General features: G+C 34.4%; 2 protein-coding genes across 4 annotated transcripts in view; one reads left to right on the top strand and one right to left on the bottom strand.

The window, feature by feature from the left end:
* Positions 1-378: 378 nt before the first annotated feature.
* Positions 379-13,140, bottom strand: RpS24 (ribosomal protein S24). Of its 3 annotated transcripts, none has more exons than XM_069829579.1 (5): positions 13,055-13,140; positions 12,600-12,668; positions 12,282-12,491; positions 11,566-11,682; positions 379-485 (listed from the first exon to the last, which is right to left on the bottom strand). In XM_069829579.1, the coding sequence occupies exons 1-5, from the start codon at positions 13,055-13,057 to the stop codon at positions 483-485; spliced, it is 402 nt and encodes a 133-aa protein (XP_069685680.1). In that variant the 5' UTR covers positions 13,058-13,140; the 3' UTR covers positions 379-482. The 3 variants fall into 3 exon arrangements, with proteins under 3 accessions (XP_069685680.1, XP_069685678.1, XP_069685677.1); XM_069829577.1 differs by lacking the exons at positions 379-485; positions 13,055-13,140 and adding exons at positions 538-900; positions 12,877-13,003; XM_069829576.1 differs by lacking the exon at positions 379-485 and adding an exon at positions 541-900.
* Sirt1 (Sirtuin 1) overlaps positions 13,133-26,054 on the top strand; it is a 40,002-nt gene continuing 27,080 nt past the window's right edge. The window contains exons 1-7 of the mRNA XM_069829574.1: positions 13,133-13,284; positions 13,793-13,931; positions 17,259-17,374; positions 19,973-20,217; positions 24,083-24,276; positions 24,403-24,509; positions 25,555-25,716. Coding sequence (XP_069685675.1) covers positions 13,137-13,284; positions 13,793-13,931; positions 17,259-17,374; positions 19,973-20,217; positions 24,083-24,276; positions 24,403-24,509; positions 25,555-25,716 — 1,111 coding nt within the window. The 5' untranslated portion in view covers positions 13,133-13,136. The remainder of the gene's footprint in view (positions 13,285-13,792; positions 13,932-17,258; positions 17,375-19,972; positions 20,218-24,082; positions 24,277-24,402; positions 24,510-25,554; positions 25,717-26,054) is intronic.

The raw sequence follows: 26,054 nt of genomic DNA, 5'->3' as shown, positions 1-26,054 counted from the left end.
TTACGTATTACTGTAACATGGGGTTAAATTATTCAATTGTTGTCATTTTAATAATTATCACAGTTCTGTAGAACAAATTAATGATAAACGAAACTCCACTGTACTGATGTTCATTGAGGCTGGTTTTATAAGCAATCCACAATTGTTTGCTGGTAAGTATGTAAGAAAATTAAAGATCTGATTAGATTCGTGTTCAGACTGAAATTTTCATTAAAACTATAGGCCTATATATATATATAAAAATAAGGTATTTGCTTCATCAGTAATAATATTAAAAATAAAACTAGGATAGAAAGGAGGGGGAGGAAAAGGAAATTGTCTTTGAAAATGGGAAGAATTAGAGAATTGATAGGTAAATATATTTTCAAAAGACACAACTCACAAATATATGAGTGACTTTATTGCCACGTAAATATCAAATTATAATACATTTGACGCCGAAGATGTTAAGATTTTGTTGTCTCCATGTTGAAGTATGGTGGTTACTGCAATTAACACAAAAAATTCTTCTAATTTCAAATATATATGAAGAAATGGCATCACATAAACTTATGACGCTACACATTTACTAATATCAAACTATGATATAAACATGAAATAAATAGAAATTTAATGATTAAATAATGAATGTACAGAGCATAGACAATAAATACCAAGCAGAAGAAGTGAGCAGTTAAAGAGAGACAGGAAACTTTTAAGTCGTCTTAAATTGTCTGATCAGAACACGAATGACTGATCAGTCAATAACAAACAACTTTGATATATTTATTTCCTGTCCCTTTATAGCAACCCAATGAACCAAAGCTGAATCCCACGGCGCCAACGTAATGCAAGAAAGTTGAGTCCCAAGCAGGCATTTTGAACATAAGGTATAGATCAAATATTCTATTTTTTGCCTCCCTGAAAGCAATTGGAAAAGCAAAGATACCAATAAACATGACAACTATCACCGAAATTTTACACTTGGTTAATGTCAGGCACATGCATTCAATCCGCACACGGTCAAATCACACTGCAAGTGATTTATCTGCTTTCTTCTCCATGACTGATGTAGCTATTAAGCATACAATGCATTAAAACACACCGTGTTTAGTGTAATTATACTGTATACTTCAAGACAGAGTGAAAAATGTCGTGTTTAACTCCAGTATCAAATCAAATGTGATTCTGAATGCAGAAAAACAAGGTGATGAGGAAAATGACATAGCTTCGAAAACATTTATCTACATCAAGTGTATAACGCTTTCACTAGACTCGTTTTGTTACTGAAACTATTAAAGAAATTAAATTTTTTCTTAATTACATGTTGTCATCTACCAAATTAAGTCCTGAATTAAAAATTTTAATCGTTCATAGTTTCCGTACCCAACTGAAGATCCAAGACTTTTCAATGATTCAATATTTATGCATCTTTTTATGGATCTCTTTTAGATGACAATGAAGTGGTGCTGGAGGAACTTGCCAATTCTTGCAATTTTATAAAAGTGTGGAAAGAAACACTACTAACTTTGATGGAGAGATTAAAGCCAATTTATACCTGTCTCTAAAACATATTCTTTTGGTTACACCACTGCAAAAATATTGTCATATCAGATTCTAAAGCTGCAATTCAGGTAATAGCATTAACCACTTATCTTAAAATGAAGAAAATTAAAGAAATACATTCTATGATTGAGCAAATTCAAAAGCTTGGAAAAAAAAAAAAAATTAGTTATGCAATGGATTCCAGCGCATAGTAATATACAAGTAAATGAAAAGCTAAAAAAAGGCTCCAAAATTAAACAAAAAACAACTGCATTTCCTTATGGATCAAGAAAATGAATGAAAATTGTGAACTTAACTTTTGGAGAACCCTAATCGAATTCCTGGATTGCCTTGTATAGTCCGACCATTGGATCTGTGCCCCCGTAAGATATGCGAACTGAACCTTAATTCCTTTTCAGCCTCGGCAATTCATTTCTCTCCCTGTATTCCTATTTCTCTCTTTTCTATCCCTCTCTCTTTCTCTCCCCCACTACTCACAATTTTGAGCCTTCTTGAGGGACAGGTTATTTGCACTTGCAGTCCAGTGTTGTCAATTCAACATGAATACTGTAGCACGGAGTGGTGAAAGAAATATTAAGCAAGTAATAGCATTTTGCATAAGTCAATCAGCGTCATTAGACCTACTTAAATTAAATTATGAATAAGTAATAATTAACCTTACAGTATTATAAGCAATATTCAAGAGACATGACACGGTTTGATGGAAGTTTGGCAACATCCCTATTCGGCAAGATTCGTGGCCTGCTGTTTGACGTAGTGGGAGAGAAACGGGTGGAATGGGGTGAGTAGAGGCGTTAACTTTTCCAAGAACGACAGCGCTGAAGAGGCATAAATCCGATGGTCCGACAATAAAACCGATGTTGTCATGTTTCGGTTTTTTACTGGACATGATCGTCTCAGCAAACATCTCCATAGAACTGGCATATTTCCAACACCACATTGCCCCCTATCCCCTAAACATGAAGAAATGGACATGGAACATCTGAAGCATTGCGCAGCACTCCAGAATTTTTAAGGTATCACCTCCAAAAATGTATTGGAAAGCAAGAAAGAGAATAACTTCACTCTTAACTCTTCAGCATTAGATACATACATATTTATGCAGAAAGGTAGACGCAACGGATCTATTGGCGCAATGTGCCTCTAACTACATTCTATTATAATCTGGTAAACGAACTATTTGGGAATTTCGTATTGAATCTTTACAGGAAATATGTGCTGAACATGGTATAAGCTAGTTTCTCAGCTTTTACTTTATCCTGTATACGTCTGCACAATGGAAGGCATTTTTCCCACCTGCTGCATCCTTTCAACTCCATTAGAAAATTATAATTTCTCAGTCCTTTCTTACAGCTTACATGTCAGACTTCTTACAGCCAATGAAGAGAAGCAAATCAGCACTTTTACTTAATGGAAAACATTATGGTTTCCAAGTCTACACTGAGTTTTCAAACGATACACTAATTATGTTTGAAATTTTTTAATGTTCTGTCGAACAATGAATAAATGTAGGGGGAGAATGCAAGTGCATTTGCAAGTACCAGAGAAGTTATTCTGAGTGTACTGTACTGCAACACACTTTTTGTGTGCAATGGGAGGGTCTCCGACTCTACAAGTGTCACTCTCAGATGTCGCTAGTTATTGAGTTGGCAACCCTTCCTATGAAAAAGATGAAGAATGCTGTGCAGTAGCCTTGTTAAAAAAATCAGAATGTAGCATTTTTTTTATCAGCTGTTCCTACAGCGAATAGGGATTATAAAGAATGGAAACTGAGCGAATTTTCCTGTGTTTTGTTTCTCTGTGCGTCAGCGGTTAGTTCCACTTTCAAGCGCTAGAGGTTAGTGTAATCGAGCATACGCTAAGATAATAATTGAGAATAGAGTTGAGGCACAGGATCCAAACATCGCCTACCTCATTGCATAATCCAGTAACGCTTTGCTTCAAATAAATTCAAGTTAACAGCTTTTCCTTATTTCTCAGTGACAAACTAGTTGTAATAATATTTTATATTTCAGATATCATAAATTATATATTATAAAATAATATTATACATTATAAAATTAAGTATCGAATTCGTTTAATATTTGTATATAATATAATATAGGTATATGGTTTTACTTCTCGTAAGAGTTTTGTTTTTCCATTTTCAGCGCTATCAAATCATTACATATTTTAATTGTTGTTGGGGTCAACATCTGAACTCTCATTATAAAGGAACTCTAGAGTCTAGACATTACAGCTAATGAAGGATTTATTATTTTATGGATCCAATTTATTTTGAGTACATAATGTACCTAGATGTATTAATTATATGTGTTATATTTCCGCTGTGTCGACTGCTAGCTGGTGTGATGTCAGCGCCAACTCTAGGGAGAAAGCAGAATCTGACGCTCTAGCTGGCTTGAAGGCCATTGAAATCGGTCCGGCTACATCAAAGGTACCGACACGAAGTGTCCATTCTTTATAATCCCTATTCTCTGGTTCCTACTGCTACGTGGAGCACTGTGGTGTTGTCAGTTTGTTACATGATGTCACCACTACAGGTATAATTTGTGTGTTTGTGTTATAAATTTATGAATAATTTGTAGCATTGCTGTGAAATGTTGCAAGAAAAGACGTTGTTCAGAAAATGGTAATTCACGTTGTGAGAATCCTTTGCTTAGTCAGTTGTCAGAATCGGTGCGGACTCGTTAATTTTACGAGCAGGATAGGGAACTTTTCCTTATATATGTGCATCCTACCATTCCTGCAGATATAATACTGCAGACATCAAAAACTTTAGGCTCCTCTAAGAGGACAGTAATAAAGAACAGTTACATAATAACTGTAATTTGAATTAAAATAGCAAACTCCGCACAAGTCAAGTCAGCTGTTGTGTAGTAGTCATTGTGTCAACGTAGTATATCTCGCTATCAACATTACACAAAGCTGTTAGGTGCAAGGTTATGACGACCTGGGCATAGTTCGACAGAGACTATCCAGGTGGTGTGTTTACATTGCACTCATAATGAATGATGGAGAATAGTTTATATGTTACAAGGGAACTTGTGTACCCGGAGAAAACCTTCGTGCTGTCTTGTTGTCCAACACAAGTTATAAATTCAAAGTGGATTGACCGGGATTTGAACCCGGACTCTCTGACTTATAATCCAAATACCCTAACACTGATCCATCATCATCATCATCATCTTCCTAACAAGTATTAGGCCAAGTGGCCTGTTACGGTCTCAAACTAGAATTTTCAGTCCATCTCTTCTTTGGACGGCATAGAGATCTTTTGCCATATGGATGGTAATGAAGCAGTGTTTTTGGAATTCTGCATCGATTCATTCGTTCGAGATGACCCTTCCACTGAAGTTGATATTTGCTGATGAACTGCATAATGGGTTCTATTTGAAGTTCTTGCATTAGGTCCTCATTTTTTTTATGATCCCAGCGAGTATATCCAGCTGTTGCTCTCATAAACCTCATCTCACTTGCTGTTATTCTACTGACATCTTTATTCTTCACAGTCCACGCTTCGCTACCATAGCTTAATACTGGCTGTGCTAAGGTTTTATACAAGCCTATTCTTGTGTGTCTTTGTACTAGTGAGGGTTTCATGATTTTATTAATGATCCCCATTGTTTTGTTATATTTACATATTTTTTCAGCAATATCTACTTCATCATAAGGTGATAGTGTATAGCCAAGATAAGTGAAGGTATTTACTCTTTCTATTATTTTATTATTCAAACAGATTTTGCTTGGTACAGGGAATTTCCCACAAAATGACATGACTGATCCATCATAATGGTTAAAATTGCAGTGTTTATGTACTGCTATTTGGGATCCATTTTTTTTTTTTTGGATTGTTGAACGTCCAATCCTTGTAAATCATGATTTCCCTTGTACAGGTGTTTTAAACAAACTGTGGAAAGAAGAAAAAAAAGAAAAGAAACCATGCACATATCAAACAGAGGTCAACAGCGAATAATTTCGAAAACATAAAACCCAATTTGGCCATGCAGAATCATAAAATATCATAAAACCGAAGTTAGCCATGCAGAATCATAAAAATCATGCAATATTTGTGGTTTTAAGCAACATAGGCTTTCAAGTAAAGCGCATCAAGCATGGATAAGAAGGAACAGAAGTTAAGAACAAGCATCAGCATTCATGCAGAACATTGGAAAGCACAACAATGTTATCCTTATAACATATTCACATGCTACTTCAAATCAAACATGAATCTTGGAAGTCAAGTTTCACTAGCAAGGAAACTTTGAGTTCTTGCAGAAACCTAGCCTCTTATGCACATACATTCTCCTAGCAGATGGACATGAAAACTTTGCTGCCCATAATAACTATTGTTAATGTTGTGAAATTGAAGCTTGAATAAAAGATTATTGAAAAATTGAGTAGCTTCCAGCCAGCCTATATTACACTATCAAATTTCTGTGACACAGAAATTTTATAAAATATATATGATAAAATCTTTTACAGTGTAATATAGCATATATGATCACATTTAGCTGTGACATAGTTCTGTGATAAAAGTTATGGTCATCATCATACCTTTAATAAAATCTGTGACTGAGAAGAAAGAAAATGGCGGACATTAAGTACACATGGTCTGTGAAAACCACAAAACTTTTAATATCACATTATGAGTCACATGAAATGTTTAATCATCCATTATTAAATACTTAGCATATATAGAATTTCACATCTTCACACTGAAGTTCTCTCAGTAGTGTTTGGTGGATTCCTTTTGTATCTTTTCTCCCTACCCCAATCTCTAACCTAAATTGTTGGCTTAAGAGTGTAAACCTGCTAACAAAAAAGAAATTTTACAGGGGAAACAAAGAACGGAGTATATATTAACTCTGAAACTTCACCACCTGTACTTTGGATTTGGTCCTAAGTTTCAGAGTTAATTTATACTCAGTTTTTTGTTTCCTCTGTAAAATTTTCATTTTGTTGGTTAGCAGGTTTACACTCTATGCCGACGAAATACATTTTTTCTTTGATTTCTTCTTTATTATTAATGCAATAACCATTACTGCATATTTTACAGTTACAACAAGCATAGAACTGTGACGAAAAATATGATAAAAGTTTTGACATAGTGTAATACAGTTAAAATCTTACATTTGATCATATATATATTTGATCAAATATTTTATCATATTCTATGACACAGAAATAAAATAGTGTAATATGCTCACAATTGGTGTAGCATGTTATGCGTACTACCTTACTCTCTATGTCACATAACAGGGTAGTACAGGAAATCAACTGAACTACTATCTCTATGTATGCACCATTGTTTCTTAATGAAATAATTTATGTAAGTTTCTACACTTTTACAGTTAGTATGGCAGCTGATTTGTTAAATTTGTCAATCTGCTTTGGAGACCTAACCACGCACTGGCTTGACAGCAGGTTTCAACAAGAGCTCATGAGAAGTTACTTTGAATGTAAGACTTCCATTGGTGAAACTGTATTTACAATATACGAGGCGTATTCTTAAAGTAAGTTCCAAAAGGGTGTAGTAAGTAAACGGGAAGATATTTACAAACCATTTTTGTTGCATTGTATTCCCCACACTTCAATTACTTCTCAACATAATCTCCACCATTATTGAGGCATTTATCGAGTCGTGGCACAAGTGTTTCTATTCCCTCATTGTAGAATTCGCCTGCCTGCGATTCAAACCACTCACGCACTGCTGTTTTCACTTCATCGTTGCCATCAAAATGTTGACCACCGAGGAACTTCTTGAGGTGCAGGAAGAGATGAAAGTCACTTGGAGCCAAATCCGGGCTGTAGGGGGGGATGGTTAATTTGTTCCCAGCCAAATTTCGAGATGAGATTTTGGGTGTCACGAGCTGTGTGTGACCATCTCTCCTACAGCCCAGATTTGGCTCCAAGTGACTTTCATCTCTTCCTGCACCTCAAGAAGTTCCTCGGCGGTCAACGATGAAGTGAAAACAGCAGTGCAGGAGTGGTTCGCATTGCAGGTGGGCAAATTCTACAATGAGGGGATAGAAAGACTTGCGCCACGACTCGATAAATGCCTCAATAATGGTGGAGATTATGTTGAAAAGTAATTAAAGTGTGGGGAATACAATGCAACAAAAATGGTTTGTAAATCTTCCTGTTTACTTACTACACCCTTTTGGAACTTACTTTAAGAACACGCCTCGTACTTTATAATCAGAGAATTCTGAAGTGAAATTCACAATACTAATAACGAATATCAAAGCAACATTTAAATAAATGCTAAACAGATAGGTTTCCGTTTAACACCAAAACATTCAAAGAGTTGCACTGTTTATATTAGCAAACACAGACTGAGCAACTTTATTAATCTGCATATAATACTGAAAATAAATAAAACCTCTAATAAAGCATGGGGCTTTTGATTATGAGAATTCTTACGAAAGTTAAACTGTAAAAATTCTAAATCACTCTCCTCAGATCTGTCAAATTGATTTAACATACAGCTATTCTCTCTCCCAGTCCTTTTGAAGGCAATCTGAACAGATGAAGCAACAGGAGAGTATAAAAAAAAAACTGAATAGACAGAAAGCTATTGGCCAACTGTACCCACAGGAGGAACATTCTCAGAATATCTGTACTATTCGTTTCAAGAACATTCGTCTTGAATAGAGTTGTAGCTGTTTGTGCTATTCAGGACAAACCACTGCCACATATTTGTTGAATATTAATACATCACTTCCAACTACTTCACATAAAGTTTAGCAGGGACTTGTTTACTTAAATTGCCAAAAGAACTGGGACAAAGTGAATAGAGATGTATCAATTCACTCGAAATTTTACCATCCTCATTCAAAACTTCCAATGCAAATTTGTTGCACATGTACAAAATGAAAGTTACAATAGTTTGTGTTTGCTATTTCGATACAAAGCTTGAATGGCAAAATGTTAGTGTAAGAAATTCACTGCAAAAGAGTCCAGTACAAAAAAATTTCCTACCCTTGCCAAAAGTTAAATTTAGAGATAATTACAATGACTTCTGTTCAAAGAAAACCTTACCAGCTCTCCACCCAAAAAACATGCATATTATAAATTTCATGTTTGGAAATTTCGTAATTCAGATACTTGTACAACTCTTGTACACTAGCATTTCACCAATCATACAGCATTTAGCAATTTTTAAGAACTTGAGACACACTCAGAACAATACCTGCCATAAATCTGTAGCGAGAGTTCCGAAAATACAACAACAAAAATGTTATGTCGTATTATTATTATAGTTTCCACCTTCAATCTTTCAGTAATACAGAAAATTCGAAAGGACAAAAATACTACAAGAGTACATAATGTACCCTCATCTATTTTTTTTTAACGTTTATGAAGCCCTACTAGACTACATTCAGGACATGTTAAATTCTGGAAACTGTTTAAACTATACTGTTCTGAGTTTAAATGTTCAAAGAAATTTCAGAGGGCTACTCGTGATTTTCCGGGTGTGTAACAAGTTTAAAATCTCAAGCATAAAAATTAAGAGAAATAGTTTCTGTTTACATTAGCTCCAAAACATGAAAATGAGACTCAAAAATAAGTTCATATACCGTCAAATGGGCAAACTTGGAACATTATCATAGGGTATTTTCGTTTTGTCACAGTAACACCAAACTGTAATAGAACCAATGTGCTGCACAACAAAGTAACAAGTGAAGATTATGTTGCCACTGTGACAAAACGAAAATACCCTATGATAATGTTCCAAGTTTGCCCATTTGATGGTACACAGGAGCTATAGTAAATAACTACCACATAAAAGCCTACATTAATAAACTGAAATTCAAGTCATTATGTACAAAATAATTAGTCTGTGCTTGAAGCATGATAAGTAGGTTCTTAAATGAGATCAGCCCTATATCTGAACTACTCCAACAAATTGGATTGAATCTTCGATCTTGCTACGCACCACATACGCTATATCTCATTTCTGAATGTTTTTTCTTACTGATCAGTGATCACATTAATCTAATAGATGTGAATAACTGCAGAAATATACATAAATTAAATAGGAAAATATACATTGTGACTCTCAATCTGCTATTTTGGCAGTGGCATCTCTCTCTCATCCTGTAACATCAAGAGTTGTCGAAATCAGAAAATCCCTTGCCTCACTCAAAGCGTTAGAAGTCATTGTCGTCCTCTAATGGATACCTTCGCATGTTGGTATTTCAGGGAATGAGATCGCGGACACTCTAGCAAAAAAGGGACTGAAATATTGTTACAGACGACCTCCCAACTTTCGTATAACAACTTCAAACGATTAGTTAACCGCTCATTTAAGAATGAGTTTCTCTCAGATCTTCAAATAAAGAGTGATGGCAAGAAATGGGCTGGTCTTGTTGACAAGTCAAGACATACTTCCTGGATCATCCCCGTAAAGAGACTAGCTGCCATAAGGACATGACTGCCTGGCGGAATATTTATATAAACTGGGTATTTTATCAACACCTCAGTGTGTCATTTGTAATGAGGAAAATTCTATTATGAATTGGGAACATTTAAATGTTTGTAAAAAAAACTTGTAAATTTTAAATCCTAATGGGGACTTTGTGCTGGTCTGCCAGAAACCAAATGATGTTGAATCAATCTGATTGAGCATTAAATACATACATAGCATTTCCACAATCACACTTAATAAATATTTCAAAAGTATATTTCTTAGTCGGTTTACATATTGTCGCTTTTAGGTTTGGTTAGTTCAGACTTTTTGATATGCCTTGCGAACCTATACGCATTTTGGTACATAGGTGAACAGACTCCACCCTCACCCCCCAACGCCAACAGTTCGTCTTTCGACATTTTTGATCTTACTTCCTGACGATGGCTATGAGCCTAGATCATATATGTAACAGATAACTCCTCGCTACATTAAAATCGGCAGCACTTTGAAGAGAACCACCAGGATCGCCACCCATTCGCTGTAAACGAACACGTGATGGCAGCACAGTCGCTAATGCAATTCAAATTGGTATTATGACGTGACTCCTTATGTAACAACTAGATGGCAGCGTAGTAAACCTGACAAAAGTTGTTAACCTCAAAGCCTATAACCCCGACATATCTGTTACATATATGATCTAGGCTATGAGTAACCCACTTCTAAGGCTGGAAGTGCCTGATAGGCTGAGGAGTGAATAGATAGAAAGTTTTCTTTAGGTCGAGGATCAGTAACAGGTTAGGTTTAGTTTGTTCAGACTTATGATATTTTTTGCATATAGCTACGCTCTTTGACTGATAGAGTGGTTTGTCCTGGACTATAGTAAACTATAGATTGATAATATTCACTTTCCCACTTAGGTGACAATATTTGAGGAGAAAAATTCGCTCCGGCGCCGGGGATCGAACCCGGGTCCTTGGTTCTACGTACCAAGCACTCTGACCACTGAGCTACGCCGAATTCAATCCACAGCACCGGATCGAACCTTCCTCCTTCAATGTTTCCCTTTTGGCCTGACCCCAAGCTAGGCATATATGTTGACGTTTTATGTTTAATATTATAGAGATTATTCTGTAGGACAAATTAATAAATCTTTAATATTCCCGCTTAGTGCAAAATGACAGTGGTATCGACGGGTTGTCATTTTTAATGAAAATGTCGGAATATGTGGTCCGTCGGGTATGTAAGAAAAGCAGATACTTGGGGCGGGTTGGGGAGATTACAGCTTCCGTAGTGATCACATCATGTCTCTAGAATGGTATGCTGCAATTATGAGGTTATTTTCAATTATTTAAAGCAAGTTTTTTTTTCTCCCGTGTGTTGTGCATAGCAAATCGAAGATTCACCAAAATTAGTATCAGCATTATTAAATTTTGCAATCAATTTCATAAACAGGTACCGCACAACTCCCACAGGTAAAATAAATTAGAATAAAAAAAGTTGCAATCTTGTAATTTCAGTGAAAATTAAAAATTTTTCCGGCATAGACTACAACACAGTAAACAATTTCCAAATAAAAAGAAAATAGTTATGGATCGAACACATACCTTCTTGCCTGAAGCTGCTCCTACTTTCGACTTTCTGGTACCACGCACCTTCTTCATTCTGTTCTTACGTTCTTTACGCTGCTTGCGTGTGGCCTTTTGCTTCTCGAAGAGCCCGTGCTTTAAAATAAAAACAATATACCGTACTCATACATCATAACATTGATTATGTAGGTAGGCCTATTCTAAAACCTAGGAAAGTGATAGGCTATAGTTCTATATAGGCCTAGATAAAGTTTTAAATTCACCATCTCTGATATTGTAGGTATATAATGTACATTAGCCTATTTGCCACGAGAGCTGAAATGTTATTCAAAATTTTGCACTTCTCGCAACACGTTCCATGTTGATTCAATAGGAAATAAAGTTTGGCTAAACTATAGTAATCCACGGTAGGCCTAGTACTATCAGTAAATAAAATTTTCTCTGAACCAAAAAAAAAAAAAAATACGATAAGTTACAATTGGAATAGAAATTAGTACTTTACTGTGGATCAATGATAAATATTATGTCCGAATCATAAAAAAGCAAGCATGTAAATTACACTTTCACTTCAACTCTCAATAACTTTGTACTGTAATCTCAATGAGAAGTACGTAACTATACCATGTTATGATTACTTTACAAGGAATATATCTTATTCACGTCTCTTATTAGGCAAGGAGTCAAATGTAATAAAATTACACACTAACAAGACATATTAATGTCCTTTAACGTACCCTAGATAACCTATGTTTAGGTTCAAACTTCATTGCGTAGTCCATTGTATCATATATTAGGGCGAACCCAGTTGATTTTCCACCACCAAAAGCTGTACGGAAACCAAAACAGAAAACTAAATCTGATGTAACTTTGTACATCTTTGCTAGTTTCTCTCTGATCTCAGTCTTCTTAACCGATGGTTGTCCCGGATGCAAAACATCCACAACCTACAAATGAAACATACACTAAATTACGAATTATCACAATGTTAATACATACACAAAGTTTATGGTGTACATAATTCAAAACAAATGGTATAAAACCAATATACTAACCATTTGTTTCCGGCACAAAAGCCGGTTCGTCATAAACTTTCTAGTTCTGATAGTAGCTGTTCCTTCACTCTGTAACACAAAAGATAGGTTAAGTAGTGCATTTTTTCACACAGAAGTTAATTTATAATAGTGTTACTTTTTGCAACAGTCCTCTCGAAGTAAGTCAACTTGGGACTTTAATTATGCATAATTTATAACACAATAAACCTATATCTAAAGAACTGAAAGAACAAAGCAACACTTGTTAATTTATAAGACAAATATCATGTGTTCGTACCATGTTAGCGCAGTACCTTCCACTTATCACAACACAGTTATTTATATAGAAACAAAACTAAAATGTATATTAAAATAATACGCAAAAGTCTATCATCTACAATTTTAGAGCCTTGTTTTATATTCACACTCAACGATTATCAATATAACAACAGATTTACAATTCGAACGCTACATACCATCGTGCCACCTCGTCGGTCAGCGCAGGGAAAGAAACGCCATCTACTTCCTCTTCCGTGAATTTCGTCATAGCTGTTGAAAATGGCGTTGATTTCTGAGGGCCAAGAATATTCTTCTCCTTCAAAACGAATCAAACTCGACCAAACTCAACATCTATCAAATTCAAATGTGGAATTGGATTTCGGAGCCTTTTCTGCACCCTTGAAGAATGTTCATGAGGTCATCGAAGGTAAGTTTAGCAAAAATATGTTCGATTAATTGTTGAACTTTTCGGGACAAAGATGGCGGATTCGAGGCCAAAAGCTCTTTACCTCAGTCGTCTCCATTGTGGGGGCGGGGCTGCCATGACAGCGGAAAGGGCGCGGTGTGATATTTCGCTGTTAAAATTTGTTTCAATGTAAAGTGGTCCCCAGTCAGCTCGAGTATTTAATATTGTAATTATAACAACTTAATATAACCATCACATCAATAATTGCCATCAACTTTGTTTGATTCCATACATACATACTCGTTTCATGATATGTCAAGAGTTCATTGACAGTTGCCTACATGTGGATATGCCAACAGAACAGAACCGTCAAAAGAGCAACTTACCCCCAGCTAAAATATTGTTAAAAATCTTAACTACATGTATTACTATTATCAGATGCTTATATAATGTAAGAAAATACGTAACTTACATTTTATTTTTCTTCAAATTATGAAAAATTCACATTTTATTACAATATGTGTTGTAGGGGAGTACACAGTGAGTGCAGAAGTTCTAAATAATGGAGACTCTGGATTCAATGAAATGGCACCCGATGGTGGGACCAGTCAAGCGGGAGCTTCTATTGATGTCTCTACACACAGTAGCAAGAAGTCTGATGACGGAGGGTATGTTCATATGTTACGTGCATTTCACCAGGATTGCCAATATCTGCACAATGATTTCCCAGTACAACGAAAGAAAATTATACTTTCTCTATAACATACCTTGTTGTTTAGTCAACTGTCTGAAGACAAGACTGAACCTCATAAATGACAGCCCTACCAACAAGGCTCTACTTTAACATACATTATGATTAATAATAATGTTATATAAATCATTTGAGTATTCGAAATGTTCTCATATGAAAATCGTAATTACTGAAATATCTGAATTAAAGTATAAGTTAAAAACGCATTGATGTGTGTTAATTTTCTTCTCTCATTTCTTCCTGATAGTAATACAATATAAAGAAACAAATGAAATTTTATAGCCTTTTAATGGGTTATACTGAACAATTTAAAACTATTAACTATAAATATAATCTAAATTTAACAGAAGAAATACTGAAATCAGAAGTAAACACAGAAATAATTAAACAATTGTCGGTAATTTCATAGAAGACGGGCACTTGGTTCAATGTACTAAGTATTACCAACTTTTTTTATTTCAGAGTTAAATGTTAGTGACCTTTTAGTGACTTTTATATGTTGGTTCTAGGTTTTTTATACCAGGTGTCGCCGTGATTTTCTTTTAATTTGATTGGTTATAGTTGTCATTTGTTCTAAAATTTTCATTAATTTTGAATGGCTAATGACGTTGTCAGTTGTTCTTGGTTGTTTGATGTGAGTGGTGTTTTGTCGTGTCTGATGGCTAAAGCTATTGAAAGTTTGTCATTTTATGATTTTCTTTCGATTTGATTGGTTATAGTTGCCATTTGTTCTAGAATTTTCGTTAATTTTGAATGGATAATGACGTCAGTTGTTCTTGGTTGTTTGACGTGAGTCGTGTTATATTGTGTCTGATGGCTGAAGCTATTGAAAGTTTGTCATTTTATGATATATGTGAAAGATGTGTGAACTTAAAACAAACTATTAAATTTTGTGTCGGTTTTGGTTTAGTTCTTTCGCTGGTGAATAAGAATTGTGTTGAATGATAAAACTATTTTTGTGTGGTTTAAAGGAATTATTTACTGAATTTTCTGTATAAGTTAAGGTGTAATAAGTGTTCGAAGAAAATTTCATTTTTTGTGTAAATACATAGATTATTTATGTGAAGTTGACTGTACAACAAAGTGTTGGTTTAGTTCTTCGTTGCCTGCATAGTTTGTTTAGATTGCCTTAAAGCCTGTGTCATATACTGGAAGTGAAGTGGTTGTCGTTGAAGACGTCAATGAGAATTGAATTTTATTTGATAAGGTGATAAATTATTATGTTTTAGTTTAGGGGTAAAGTGCGGGTGAAAATTGCCAGAAAAGTACTGCCAGCTATTAAGTTCGAATGACACCAAATGCCAAAAAAAAAAAAAAAAAACAAAGGTGAAAAATTAAATATATTTTATTTTAAATATATTTTAATTTTTCTGGAGGGCTTGTTCTTCTTTAAAAATATGAATATGTATTTGATTTTCCATCTTTGATTTTGTGAGGTTTGGTGACATTTGAACTTCATAGTTGGCAGAACGTTTTTGGTAGTTTTCGTCAGCCATGTTGGATTTTGCCCGTCTTCTAGGAAATTACCCAATTGTCTTTAGAGACAATTAATATTAGGTACCCTCCACAAAACTGGCTTCATTTATACACCGATGGATCCTTGATCTCCAGAGAACAAGGTGCCAGTGCAGGTGTTACGTGCTGTCTCTTCTCACTTTATAGATCTCTTGGATATGGAACAAAAAAAAAAAAACTACAAATATCTGGAATAAGCTATCACCGCTTTCCGAAATTTAGGCAGGTCATTGGGAGAGGGGGGGGAGGTGCGTGCTTTTCTTTTCTTTTTTTTTCCCCCCCAGGACATCGTAATAAATAGGAGTTCCAGAACACACTGAAATGAGCACTGGTTTGTTTTCCGAAATTTAGGCAAATCATAGGAGTACGTGTTTGGGTGCATTCCTCTCTGACACGCACACACACACAAACACACACACACACACACACACACACGTGTTCTAGAGCATCATAATAAATAGGAGTTCCAGAACAATCTGAAATGAGCACTGATTCTATAAAATTCTGTGAAACACTAATTCTAGAAAATTCTGTAAAACACTGCTTCTAGAAAATTCTGTGGAACAATTCTAGAATATTCTATAAAACACTGATTCTAGAAAATTCTGCGAAACAGTTCTTGAATATTCAATAAAACACTGATTCTAGAAAATTCTGTGAAACAATTCTAGAATATTCTATAAAACACTGATTCTAGAAAATTCTGTGAAACACTGCTTCTAGAAAATTCTGTGAAACAATTCTAGAATATTCTATAAAACACTGATTCTAGAAAATTCTGTGAAACACTGCTTCTAGAAAATTCTGTGAAACAATTCTAGAACATTCTGTGAAATGGTGCTTCTAGAACATTCTGTGAAACTACTTCTAAACCATTCTTTGAATTTACTTCTAGAACACTATGAAATACTACTTCTGGAATGTTCTAGCAAAGACAGGTTCTGGAACTTTCTATGAAACATTGGTTCAAGAGCAGTATATAAACTCACACGCACCCATTCCTTCTTCTGTAGTAGTGTGTGAACAGATATGAGGGTTTCATTTATGGGTATTATACAGGCTCAGGTGGATCATAACCTTAGGAACAAATTTGTTTTAAATGTTGTGTTCTATTATTTCTGAGAAAGGACCGTGCGTGAGACCAATGAAGAGGATGAGGTAAATTACTGAAAATACTCTTAGTTTTTGCACATAATATTCAGTCATCTGAGTCAGTGTATTTTATCGAAGTATAGGCCCTATATTGCAATTGTCTATCCTGCTGTAGATATTGAGATGGAAAGTAGAGGCTCAGATGTATAATATCCATAGATTCTTAATCATTAAAATAAATGTAACTTGCTAGTAACCAAATTTAAAGAAGTACCTTGAAATTGCATTAAATATTTTTAAAATTAATGGTATGCAAAGTAATTTTCCCTAATTGGAAGATATCTAATTGATATTATTTTTATTTTTTTTTATGATTTACATCATTTTTTTAAGTAAAATGTTGGAGATTTGGAAATAATTTCGGAGCTGTATTATGCAGGTTGTGTTACTGAACTGTGTTGCCATATATCTAAAGCAGACATTGGCAAATGTGACTCAAATAAACCATCATGCTTTGCGATATTTATTCAATATGATGCGGTAAGCATAATACAACCCCTGGTCTAAAGCTTAAGGTTATGATTTTTGGGATAGAATGAAACGGATATTTTTTATGGATTTTTTTTCTTTTGTGTAGAACTGCAAACAGTACAAGAGATGATGATAGAGATGAAGTCTCTTCAACTGTTAGTTACCTTTCTGATATAAGTGGACTCTCAGAGTTGAGTGGACAAGAGTGGAAGCCTGTAGCAGGTATGTGTTCACAGATTTATCCTTATAATTTGTTACACGGATCATCAGTTTGAAAGCTCAGTCTGGGGTTTGTGATTGATCAGATACATTAATCCAAATTCGGCAGTTTCTTAATGTGGTTTTTTTATTGGGTTCATTTTAGGGCTGCCAACTGTATTTGAAGAAAATACAGGAGACTAAGTGATCTACAATATTTCACATAGAAAATTTACAAATTATTCATTTCATATACATCTTGATTACACAACTTTTAACACTGTATCATTTCGGAATATGTATGATAAGAACTTTCTTTAACGTACCGAAGATGACCGAAAATAGGTCGAAACATGTTAACAAGGTACGTTAAAATTTAACACAAAGTTCTTATCATACATATTCCGAAGTATTCACTTCAGTTAGTGATACATGAATACAACTTCATTCTACATTTTGGCATTTAGACTTCAATTGAGAATATTTTGAGACTTTTGCCTCACTTAATAGTTTCAAACAAATTGTACAAATTTCCTATATGAGTAGTTAAAGTTAACTGTGATTTGGAGTTCTGATTTGATTAGTTATGTGTTGCTTCTATGTCGACATTTGTTCGCTTACTGTTCATAAGGAAAAATGCTCTGTGCATAAGCTTTGCTGCCTGGTATGCTTATAACACAGCCCACTAGTTTTTTTTTCTAAATTTGTAACTCTAGCATTATTTGATTTTAAACTACTGAGATCTCAAACTATTTCTGGCAAGTATTACCTTCTACAGAGATTGCACATTTCATTGTATCTCTGGAACAACAGAATCCATTGTATAAGGCACCTTCAATCACGGAAAAATTAAATGTTTCAAATATATTTTTATGTTATGCAAAAATAAGGGAGAAAAATGCTCGAGGAGAAGAAAAATACGGGAGTCAGGAAACTGTTAAAAATTAGGGCTAAATATGGGAGACACTGGAAAATACGGGAGGGTTGGCAACCCTAGTTCATTTACTGTCTTTCCTCTTGAATGGGTGAGACATTAAAGGGGTTTCTAATGAATGTGTCAAAGCTGTGATATTTTTACTGTACAGTAGTGGCAAAAAAAAAACCTGACCGACCCTTGTAGCTGATTTCAGAACCTTGTTCACTCCAGAGCACAATAGACTGGTAACTAAGACTTTCGTGGTTCGAATCCTGCCTGGGAAGGAAACTTTTTTTTGTTCCTTATTCAAATTTATTCCCAATACTTTTCGATTGCTGGTAAAGTTCATGTTCTGGGAATAATAAGTTAATTAAGTAGTAAAATATCGCTGCAATCGAAAAGTATTGGGAATAAATTTGAATAAGGAACAAAAAAAGTTTCCTCCCCAGGCAGGATTCGAACCACGAAAGTCTTAGTTACCAGTCTATCGTGCTCTGGGTCTATCGTGTTCTGGAGTGAACAAGGCTCTGAAATCAGCCACAAGGGTCGGTCCGGTTTTTTTTTTGCCACTACTGTACATGATAAGGCATGTTAATTATGGTATTATGGTTGTAAACAAATTATGTTAAAGTACTATTCAAAAATTCTCGAGTTTCAAATTTAATTCGAGTGTTCTACGGTTAGAAATGTGCATTGAAATATTATCAAATTTGTATTATTTGTAATTGTCGTTATCGGTAATCTATTGTTTATGTGTCAGTAATAATTGTATACGACTCATTTTTGGCAATAACTGATGCAATGATAGAAATTTCATTCAGATAGAAAATAAAGTGTCCATTTTAATAATGAACTGATTACTATATACCCCTGAGCATATTGTTTAATGAAGGACCTCAACATTGCAAAGAAAGCATTCTCAGTCTTCAATTGTATTGAGTTTGATTAGGATCATTGAAATATTTAAAATTAATAAAAAACAAAAGACATCTGTAAGTAAAGTATTTTATAGAAATCTTACTAACGATTTCACTAGTAGGTACCAGTAGCATCAGACTCAACTTTAGAGTCAAATGCATGAGCTGGATCACAGCCCTGTAACCCACTATCATTGTTAAATTAAGAGTAATTAATGTCTGTAAATTATTTGTGAATCGTGTTACTTATTACATTTTTGTGTGATTAATTTGTAAAGTGCTTCTGACCTAGTAAATTGCAGGAGAACATTCCAAGCAGAATAACTATATGCTATCTCGTTAGTATTCTGGCCTAATAGATAAAATTCGCACAAGAAACTTTAAGAAAATGTTCTACATTTACTGAGGAGAAATTGCGGGAATTATCTAGGAAACCCATACGCGTGTGAATTCAGGGCCCTCATTTTCAACATCTATTAGCAAGGTAAGCTACTTCAATGTTCTAAGTGTTAGTAGAACGGAAATCACGGACTTTTTTTTGTTGACAATTCCTATCTACTCTGTCTAACATGAAATGCGGTTGTGTCAGTAAGGCTAACTTGATTCTAAATTTTTAGTTTTCATAGCAGTTTGTTAATAAAAATTGATCATTGATATACTGAAAGAGAACAGAAAGAATCCATCCATATAAAGACGTGATTATTAATAGAAATTTGAACTTCACATTTGTATAAAAGCTCATCACTTATAATTAACAACTAGTACAATGAATTTGAACTGATTTTTCAGGACCAATGAGTTGGGTTCAGCGACAGATGATAATAGGAACAAATCCAAGAAGCTTACTGAATCAGTTGGTTACCGATGGGACACAGATTCCTCAACAGATGGATGACCTAACACTATGGAAAATAATCGTCAACATGATGAGTGAACCACCGCGTCGACAAAAACTTCGTCACATTAACACACTTGTTGATGTGGTGAGATTGCTTAAAGGTGCAAAGAAGATCATTGTCCTCACTGGAGCAGGGGTGAGTTTAAAATGTTGTATAACATAATTTCTGGGGATTACGTCAATCTGTAGAACTGAAAAGTAGACATATTATGCATTTTTTAATTTCTGATGTATGTTGTTGTTGTTGTTGTTGTTATCTAATGCCGGGCTTTGGCAACGAAGCCATTAGCGTTCTTGCTCTCCAATATTTCTCTGTGGTGGATCCATCAAGTAGAACTTCACAGGTTATGAGATGATCTTCAGTCATTTCTTCTTCTTTGTTGCATAGAGGGCAATTTGGATTTGTGTAAATTCCTATTTTATTCAAGTGTTTGGCCAAATAATCGTGTTCTGTAAGCAGTCTGAATTTTGCTACTGCAGATTTACGTGGGATTTCTGGAGTAATTTCTGGTTTTTTATTAAAATGCTCCATTTTTTATCTTTGGCTTTGGTATATAGTGCTTGGTTTTGCTTGATTTTATATTTATTTTTAATTAGTCTTTTGATGGATGTAAAAGGTAGGCTTGTATTTGTATTCTGAATTAAATTGGATCAGCAGTTTCATTTCCAGCAATTCCGCAATGTGCAGGCATCCATTGAAATTGAATTCTTTTCTGTAGTTTTTGAAGTTGTTGGATCATTTTGTGACATTCTTTAATTTGGATTGACATCATTTTATATGAATTTATTGCATATAATGCTGCTTTAGAATCAGAGAGAATGATAGCATTTTGAAATTTATCTATTCTGTATAGTAGGTGTTGGAGTGAGATATGAATAGCCATTATTTCCACATCAAAATTTGTTGTATGATGTCCTGCTGGTTGATAAAATGAGAATAACGCACACGTAATTCCTGATCCTGAGTTGTTATCGATAGTAGACCCATCTGTGTAGATATGTAACCATTCTTCTGGTGGGTATCTATTGTTCACAGCTTCTAATGCCAGCGCTTTTAGTACAGGTTTGGAAGTTTCAGATTTTGTAACTGGTTCTTCTAAATCTAGTTGAATGTTAATTGGTTCGAAGGTTAGAGGGTTTTCTCTGCTTAAAATGTTTTCTTTAGATTTAGGGAGATTCAATTCTGTTTTTATTTCCGTGACTTTGGACAGGAAACTTGTTTGTGTTTTCAACTTGGTTGGTTGTAACAGTCTTTTTTCCCATTTTGTTGTTGTTAACCATAGCATTTTTTCATGGTGTGTTAGTGCGTGCTCCTCTAGAATGAGATATATTGGAGGGTTCTGGGTTAGGGCTTGCATTGCCGTGATTGGGGTTGATTTTGCTGCACCAGTTATTAGTCGCAGGGCCTGATTTTGGCATACTTCTAGTCGATTCAGGTTGAAATTATTTGCTGTAATTAATACCTCCGCATTTCTGATGTATTGCAATCTAAAAAAGTCACTGTTCAGTAATATACCTGTACACGCGTCTTTGGAATTTTATTCAATATTAGCTACTGTACATATTTTGTGATTGCTTCCTGCCGACATAATGTGTAATTTGTAAGTGACGTCACAAGGGACTATGTAACAGTGTTCATCAATATAACCAATTAAACTTTAGCTACGTCAAATCTGAATACGTGTTTACTTACCCAATACGTGTAGCTCTAACTGCTGTTCTTTGGGCGTGGCAAGCGACTCAAGATGAGAAGTAAGCCACAACTGTGGGATGTTTTGAGCCATTCTGCAACAATGAATAAAATATTCATTATGGAATAAACTACATTTCACAAATACAGAAAAATCTCTTGATTTATTCTTTAACTTAGACTCACTCAATGACGCAATACAAAAAGTTATGCGAGGAATATTTGCATCTGATTTCATAAAATGAAATGTAACAATTTTTTTCTGGAAGAATTCTTTCCGCTATTACCAATAAAGCTTACCTGAAGTTCTTCGAATAAGATACTAATCGTTTCCAATTCAATATACTAAGACAGTTCTATTAACATCTGAAACGACAATGCCATCTCGAAAGTCTTTAATGAAATTTCTTTTTGTACTTCAGTGTAATACATTATCATGATGAAATATTGAAATAGATAACATTTCATTGAAATAACTGTTGTTGATAATTTACAATGCGTTTTTGCTGCAAAGGAGCACTATATTTCAGAATACAGTATTAAGTACTTACCTTATTTACTCGCACATAACTCGCACTTTTTTTTTTTACCGAAAATACGGGGGAAAAATTCAGATGCATGTTATATTTCGGGGATTTTTTGTTTGGAAAAGGTTCTATACCTTTTTTTCTCATACTGTATGAACAGTTCGTGTAGACTACACAAGAAAACAGTGATTACTAGTTGTTTGCTAATGCTCTTGGCTTTGGATGCCCTCCATTTGCCGTCTTGCATGCCAATAATATTTTACTTTGGGACACATCATTAGCGATGTTTATAGGTCATTTAACATTATGCAGGGTACACTGCGAGGAGGCAACCTATTTTGTACCCCAAAACAACTCCAGTAGATTCTGTGAGATTCCTCACTAATATTAACAGCATCAAAATGACAATAGAAGAAAAAGCACTGATTCAATATGAAAAACTTATCAGATTACCGGGAAACAATTGGCATTCATACAGTCCTCTCTGTAGATTGAAAACTCAAAAAAGTTTCATATCCATTGTTCAAGAATTAAAACGGAAAATCAATATCCCGAATTTAAAAGAAAACTTACAAATTAAACCAAACCCTTTAACTCTATTAAATATAGAATATAATCTAAATTTAACAGAAGAAATACTGAAATCAGAAGTAAACACTGAAATACTCAAACAATTGTCTTTAGAGACAATTAATATTAGGTACCCTCCACAAAACTGGCTTCATTTATACACCGACGGATCCTTGATCTCCAGAGAACAAGGTGCCGGTGCAGGTGTTATGTGCTGTCTCTTCTCACTTTATAGATCTCTTGGATATAGAACAACAAGTTTTGATGGTGAAATCATTGCAATAAGTGAAAGTTTCAGGAATCTTCTATGCCACATCAATAAATTTAGAAATGCAGAGTTATATTGTCAGACTCCAAAGCAGCTATTCTGTCAATAGTCTCTAAACACACACCTTCATCTCAAACAGCAGAAATAACTAAAATGCTCTCTCAATTAATATCACTCAATAAAAGAATTGTATTCCAATGGATACCATCCCATTGTGGAATCCTGGGAAACGAGAATGCAGATGCTTTAGCAAAGAAGGGCAGCACTGCTACTTATAGACCTGTTACTAAATCTATGTATTACTCTGTGAAAAGATTTATTAAATCTACGTACTTAGACTTCAACAAACAAAATTTGATAACACAATCCCAAGGGAAAAAATGGAACTCTCTGCATCAAAATCCACAGTTAATTCCCGATTTACCATGAAAATCGTCTGTAGCTGCATTTAGATTGACAACAGGCCATGATTGTTTGGCCAAACACCTGCATAGAATTGGAATATATCAGTCCCCTAACTACCCATTGTGCAACTCAAACCAAGAAATGGATTCGGAACACCTCAAAATCTGTGCTTCAGTGGCTGGCCATGATAATATCTTTGAAAAATATTGGAATGCAAGAGGTCAAATGACTTTACTGTCAAATGCCTGGCATTAGAAAACAACAAAAACATTATGCAGGGTACACTGCGAGGAGGCAACCTATTTTCTACCCCATAAATACTAGTTATAAAATGGAAAAACATCTTATCTCTTAAAAGAAAGAGTAGTATAGAATATATTGAGCAAGTCAGGGGAGTGTTTAACCATTATGTGAGTCAGTTACTAAATCGTAAAAATGTGTTAATTCTTGTGCAAAATGACAAAGATTATGTATAATTTACTTTTTAGTTAATCTGCCTAAGATTTAAAACAGAGAATTTATTTTGAAATTAATGTTTCAGGTGTCAGTGTCTTGTGGTATTCCAGACTTCAGAAGTCGTGATGGCATTTATTCTAGACTGGCAATTGATTTCCCAGATCTCCCTGATCCACAAGCCATGTTTGATATTCAATATTTCAGTCAGGATCCGAGACCTTTTTTCAAGTTTGCACGCGAGATCTATCCAGGACAATTTAAACCTTCTCCTTGTCATAGGTATGGTGCAGTTTTAACAACTAGTGTTTCATGTGTCTGATCACATTTGTTTCTTTCTAGTATAAGCATGTTAATATCATCATATCATATAACTAAATGAACAATAGAAAATTACATTTGTTACAGGTTCATAAAAACATTGGAAAAACATAAAAAACTATTGAGAAATTATTCTCAAAATATTGATACTTTGGAACAAGTAGCTGGAATTCAAAATGTAATAGAATGTCATGGTAAGTAAATTATTACAGTACTAGCCATACCTGTGCGCTCCCCTGCACCTGTTAGAAATAAATATAAAGTAATTACGTAATTAAAATAGGACATTTGATCCAGGGAACATTCGTGTTTGATAGAAGAATCAATCGTTTAATATGTTACTTAATTTAAATTGTATTTAAATAATTAAAATGCGGTCATTTTGGTCCAGAGAGCAATCATTTGGTGCAATGACAATTCATTTAACATGTTTCTTAATTGTTACTACATGCAATCATAGTTTAATAAAGATTGACATATCATTTAGTTTTAATATGTATACTTTATATTACTTGCTATATGTTTCAGAAGTTACTGTAATAACATTTTAGAATTATGTCCATCTAGAGAAACTACATTTTCCAATGATGAAATAATAATTAAACAATTAATTAGCTTCCGATATTAGAAACACAGAAACATTCTCTTAGATTATGTTTAATAGCTTTCCATTGTTGTTGTCCAGGTCCCTTATAGACGAAGTCATTTGTTTTTATTTCAGTACAGCGCCTTAGATGGCGTTGTTATTGTAATTTTAAAACTCATTTATCTCATTAAATATCAGTCCTATCAAAATGTTGTATAGAATAAAACTTATCGGAAATTATTTTTAAAGAAACTTTTGTTATGTAATATTTTTCATGAAAATCAATAAGAAGCGAGATATTTCGATTTATTTAATTCAGGCCTCCTTATAACCCCCCTTTTAAATAAAGTATTTTGAATGCCATATAGCCTAAAATCTAAGTTACAACGAACTTAATTTATATTCCAATTTTCATATAAATCGGTTCAGCCATTATGGCGTGAAAAGATAACAAACAGACAGACAAACAAAAATTTCAAAAAAACGATTTTCGGTTTCAGGATGGTTAATTATACATGTTAACACCAATTATTTTTGAAAAATCGAAAATTACCAGAAAAATTTTGGCTACAGATTTATTATTCGTATAGATATAGCAATTGAATTGTTGATTAATGACGTGTAGCCAAACAATATATTATTATTTCTTTCAGGATCATTTGCAACAGCCTCATGTACACGTTGCAAGCACAAGGTTACAGCAGATGCAATTCGAGAAGATATATTTGCCCAGAGAATCCCATTATGTCCCCGCTGTCCACAAGTTGCATTGCCCCCACTCACTGGTGCAGAAAATAAATATGAAAGCTACAAAGGTAATTGACAAATAATGTTATATCTATTAAACAGAAGAATAATACTAGGGCTGGATAAAAAGTAATGGCAACAGTTCGATATTTCTGACATGGCTTTATTCACAGGGGTACAACATTTACGTACCTTCTATATAGTCACCCCCCCTTATTTATTACCTTTTGCCAAATGTTTGGAAGACGTCGTACACCATCAGCGCGTCCATCTTTGTTGATGTTCCGTATTGACCGCCCTATAGCACAGATAAGTTCATTTCTGGTATTGTGCCGGGTCCCTTGCAGTGGTTCTTTCACTATGGTGAAGAGATCGTAATCGCATGGACTCATATCGGGTGAGTACT

Source organism: Periplaneta americana, chromosome 6, assembly GCF_040183065.1.
Source record: "Periplaneta americana isolate PAMFEO1 chromosome 6, P.americana_PAMFEO1_priV1, whole genome shotgun sequence".
Classification (NCBI taxonomy): domain Eukaryota; kingdom Metazoa; phylum Arthropoda; class Insecta; order Blattodea; family Blattidae; genus Periplaneta; species Periplaneta americana.
The sequence above is the reverse complement of the archived record's forward strand: the minus strand, read 5'-3'. Positions and strand labels throughout refer to the sequence as shown.

Coding starts and splice junctions, on each gene's coding strand:
- RpS24 (XM_069829576.1), bottom strand. Junction 12,492..12,599: donor TTTTGTGCCGGAAACAAATG/GTTAGTATATTG, acceptor TTTCATTTGTAG/GTTGTGGATGTTTTGCATCC. Junction 11,683..12,281: donor CTAAACATAGGTTATCTAGG/GTACGTTAAAGG, acceptor TTTATTTTAAAG/CACGGGCTCTTCGAGAAGCA.